The sequence below is a fragment of the Monopterus albus genome, unplaced genomic scaffold, assembly GCF_001952655.1.
Source record: "Monopterus albus unplaced genomic scaffold, M_albus_1.0 scaffold332.1, whole genome shotgun sequence".
Taxonomy (NCBI): Eukaryota; Metazoa; Chordata; class Actinopteri; order Synbranchiformes; family Synbranchidae; genus Monopterus; species Monopterus albus.
The window spans coordinates 15,054-19,103 of NW_018128212.1; the positions used below are offsets into that span (position 1 = coordinate 15,054).

The following is a 4,050-nucleotide window of genomic DNA, read 5'->3' on the forward strand; positions in this document are numbered from 1 at the left end:
ACATTGACCAAAGACTTCACTTGCATTATGAATAAACATTGTATGCCATAAACACCATGGTCTTTGAGTCATATCTGAGCCTGATATCCTCACTTGTGCTCCAACCAGAACCTTTCAAGTGGGTGTGCATTTTAGGATTGGAACCTCATACCTACGCACTCTATGTTACACCTCATTTGATGCATATACACAGTATGTAGCCATCTTACTCCTAAAGTTAGCTTAACGTAGTGTATTTGATTTTTAGTAAGCATATTAATCACATAGCCATCCCTGGTAGGCTAGTGGTTAAGGCGCAGTGTTCTCGCTGCTGCACCCAGGGTTCGAATCAGGGTTGCATCAGGAAGGGCATCCGGCATAAAACACATGCTAAATGTCATCAGTGTGACGATTTGCTGTGGCGACCCCTAAACGGGAAAAGCCGAAAGTGACTTTCTAGAGTAAGCATATTAATCACAAGTCCTGCAATGGAATAATCACTCTGTGTAAACTCTCAAAACCAGTTTTTTGGAGAGTCAAAGTAATTTCACTTTGATTTAAAAAAAAAAAACAAGAAATTTTGTACACTTTTGGCACATAGTAGGGAATAAAAATGGAAATTATCTGAAGAACTATAAATCACTTTCTAGATTTTTGCTAACTTACCTCAAAATATTTGTGTGTCTGGGCCATTGAACATCATAGATGCAATGGTAAATCTAGTAATCTATCTAAAATATACCATTCATGTCAACACAGACGTGTTCCTCCCTGTCCTCTTAATTCATCCCCATCTTCTTCCCTCAGCATCCATTTTATGCTTTTAATCCTTCCATTATGCATTCTTCCATTCAGTTTTCATCCTGCTCAAACTGTATATTCTTTCCTGCATATTTACAGTCCAACTGATTTTCTCACAATAGGTTGATAGCACAGGTTAATAAACATAAACTGTTACATTATGTTTGCATCTTACTGACAATGTTTTTCCAGTGTTAAGTAGAGTTGCTGTCCTTCATGTAAGTATTATTGCAACACCTCTGACAGTGTATATACTTTATGTATTACTGTATATTATATTTGTCTTTGTATATTTTAGTGGTAGAAATGATATAGAAAAGCAGCATGTGGCCTATTCTCATGGCATTGTGTCTAAGTACTGCCAAAACACAACACTGCTATAGTGTTGCTGACTGTTTTTGTGTTGTTCCAGCCCAGTGTATGTGTTATATTAGAAGGCTGTGCTGGCCATGCCTCCAACAGCAAAGAGCCTTGGTATGCTGTCGTGAGACGTCTCCACATGCCTGTGGGCCATCTTCCCCTCCTCGCCTGCTCCACACAATGAATGGAAGGACAACAACAACAGAGAAAGAAAGAAAAAGAAAAAGTGAAAAAATAACAGACAGTTGAATAATGGAATGTAGTAATCCTCCCCAGAAACATTTGTAATGGACTCTGTCAGATAGTAGAAAACAAGGAATTAACACTACCAGTCAAACATCTGGATGCACTTTCCCATTCAAATTCATTGGGAAAGTGTGTCCAAATTTTTTTTTATTTCTGCCTTAATTTTTGTCTTATGTCAAAAACATATGAATAAAAAATAAAAAAATGAATGGATGTGTCACCACAGTTAAATTTAGTATAGATAAGAAGCAGCAAAGGGCATTATCTGTGTGTAAAATTAATACATATATACATTTGAACCAACTCAACCTACTGTATGTCATTTAAGACTAATTACTCCTCAATAAGGCTCTTATTTTTATTACTACCAAACTTTTTATGCACTGACAAAAATGCTGGGATGCAGGTGAGACATCTTTATAAATTATCCATAGAATCTTGGTCTTTATTTAGAATTCAGCTTGTTCAAAACCTCCCTACTACCATAGTTACAGTAAGATAATCTGCTTCTTATCACTAATCTAAAGGTTTAATTAGGAGATGTATTGTCTAGGTGTCATTCTAACAAATATGATGGTTATTCATACCGAGCACTAGCAGCGCTTGTTTAGCAGCATCTCTGACTTCCTCTTTGTCTGTCTGACAAAGATACACCAACTGGTCAATGCTTTCTTTGGCCTGGAATGACAGCAGATGGAATACAATGGTCAGTACAATAAACGCATATTTTATTATACAGGACAAGCAAGCTGCAGACAGACAAGATCTCATGGTAGTTGTTCAAATTTGACCAGTTTTCCTGCTATAAACTAGATCAGTGTTGCCGTAAAATAGTATGTTGACAGAGTGGAACAGCTCTGAATAACAGCACAAAATCTGTATGTTTGTACCTTGAGACAAGCTAAGGCCTTGCATCCACAGACTCTGATGTCCACATTCTCATCTTCCAGCAGCTCCAGACAGCTGACCAGAGCCTGAGGAGGAGAATGTACACAGTGTTTACTACCTTTAGGCATTTTCACACATGAATTCTGGACTGCGTTTGCAGAACCGGTGGTGGCTGTCACCAAGAGGCTGCAGGTGAAAATCAGCTCTTAGCTACTGTATATCTGGTACAGTAAATGCATTGTGCATTTCCCCTGTTAAATAAAAAAGAATAAATATGGTCTACTGTTAGTGTGACTTTGGTGCAGGTGTTAGAAACACTGTGCACATATACATACAGAACATATGCACACTGTGCAGGGGCCTCTCACCTGCTCTCTCTGTCTGGGCTGAGCAGCCAGGCCTCTAAGTACAGAACTGGCAGAGGCCGACACTTTGCCTCGTGGGTCTTTCAGTAATTTGGCCACAGCATGAAGCCCTTCTCTCTTCAGACTGCACTCTGCAGGATGCCGCAAAGTGTGAACGATCACATCCTGGTCACATGATGCCAGCCTCTGCACCAACCACACTGATGGAGGATTGTTAATTAGTTTCACCGATCAAAAGATTTGTTTGCACTCATTTAGCTTTGTGTGTGTGTGTGTGTGTGTGTGTGTGTGTGTGTGTGTGAGTGAGAGAAATACCCTCTTCTGCCAGGTCAGTGATGTGTCCTTTCATGTCAGTGATACCGATGGCATCTATGTAACTCCACAGCTGGAACAGTGTCATCATCACCTTGTCTCTGTTGCTACCTCGCCGTGGTAACCTCTGATCCAGCACTCGCTCAACCAGACACAAGAACACTAAAAAACAAACACGTATGTTAACATGGCACACACATGTACATGTATAACATACACACAGATGTTGCTGTACCTGCATCTGCCATGCGTCTGGCCCTTTCAGGCAGTATGTTGCAGTAAGCTGTAGACAGTGTAATCAGGACATTTTCAGCAGAGACGCTGTACACACTGCCCTGCCCCACGCACTGCTGCCACAGTGACACAGCCCCCAAGCACAGGCCCAGCTGTGGTATTACTGTGACAGAGAAAAGGTAAGACAAAATAGGCTAGCAAAACAAGAAGGATGTGAATCTTTATTCTTCATTTTTGATGACGCTCCATGAAGTTTAAGTAAAGTTTGTTTGCAAACTTTCTAAAGTGCTTTGTGAAGCTCTAGTTGTCACTTTCATGATATTTAAGTAGGGCTAGATTAAAAGCACCAAAAGATATGTTACACTGTAAAATTATGAATGGATCTCTTCTTTTTGTTTGTTCATTATATTATTGCCTCATTATAATTAAAGTTGTGTTGACTGTAGTGTTTGTCAGGGGTATTCTCAAAACAAACTAGGACATGTTGTATGTTGTATAACCACACTGGAAATCAAAAGTATTTATAACTGTTTCCAGCAGCCACACTGGAAAATTGGGTCAAAAGCCTTCATCTATAGTGTTCAAACACTGACTGGGTATTCCATGCTGACAGTTTATTATAATTCTCATGATTCTTGAGCAAATTTAGACCAAATTTAAATGACAAGTACACACATTAACTTGCTGTAAAAAACAACAACAACAACAACAACAACAACAACAAAAAAAAACAGTGGCATATTGACTGGAAGAGGTTCTAAGGCAACACAATATATTTCAATATCTGTAACTGAGTGGGCAGGAGTTTTTAAATTATCCACAATTCATCCCATCACTTTAGGTTATCTCAAAAGTCAGGATGACC

The 4,050-nt window shown here is 39.2% G+C and overlaps 1 protein-coding gene across 1 annotated transcript in view; it reads right to left on the reverse strand.

Moving 5' to 3' along the window:
• Window positions 1–372: 372 nt before the first annotated feature.
• Window positions 373–4,050, reverse strand: part of LOC109974400 (protein FAM65A-like) — a 53,978-nt gene continuing 50,300 nt past the window's right edge. Inside the window, exons 17-22 of the mRNA XM_020624579.1 lie at window positions 3,187–3,348; window positions 2,955–3,113; window positions 2,643–2,839; window positions 2,277–2,360; window positions 1,974–2,064; window positions 373–1,308 (exon numbers count right to left, since the gene is read on the reverse strand). Of these exons, the coding sequence (XP_020480235.1) occupies window positions 1,211–1,308; window positions 1,974–2,064; window positions 2,277–2,360; window positions 2,643–2,839; window positions 2,955–3,113; window positions 3,187–3,348 (791 nt within the window). The 3' untranslated portion in view covers window positions 373–1,210. The remainder of the gene's footprint in view (window positions 1,309–1,973; window positions 2,065–2,276; window positions 2,361–2,642; window positions 2,840–2,954; window positions 3,114–3,186; window positions 3,349–4,050) is intronic.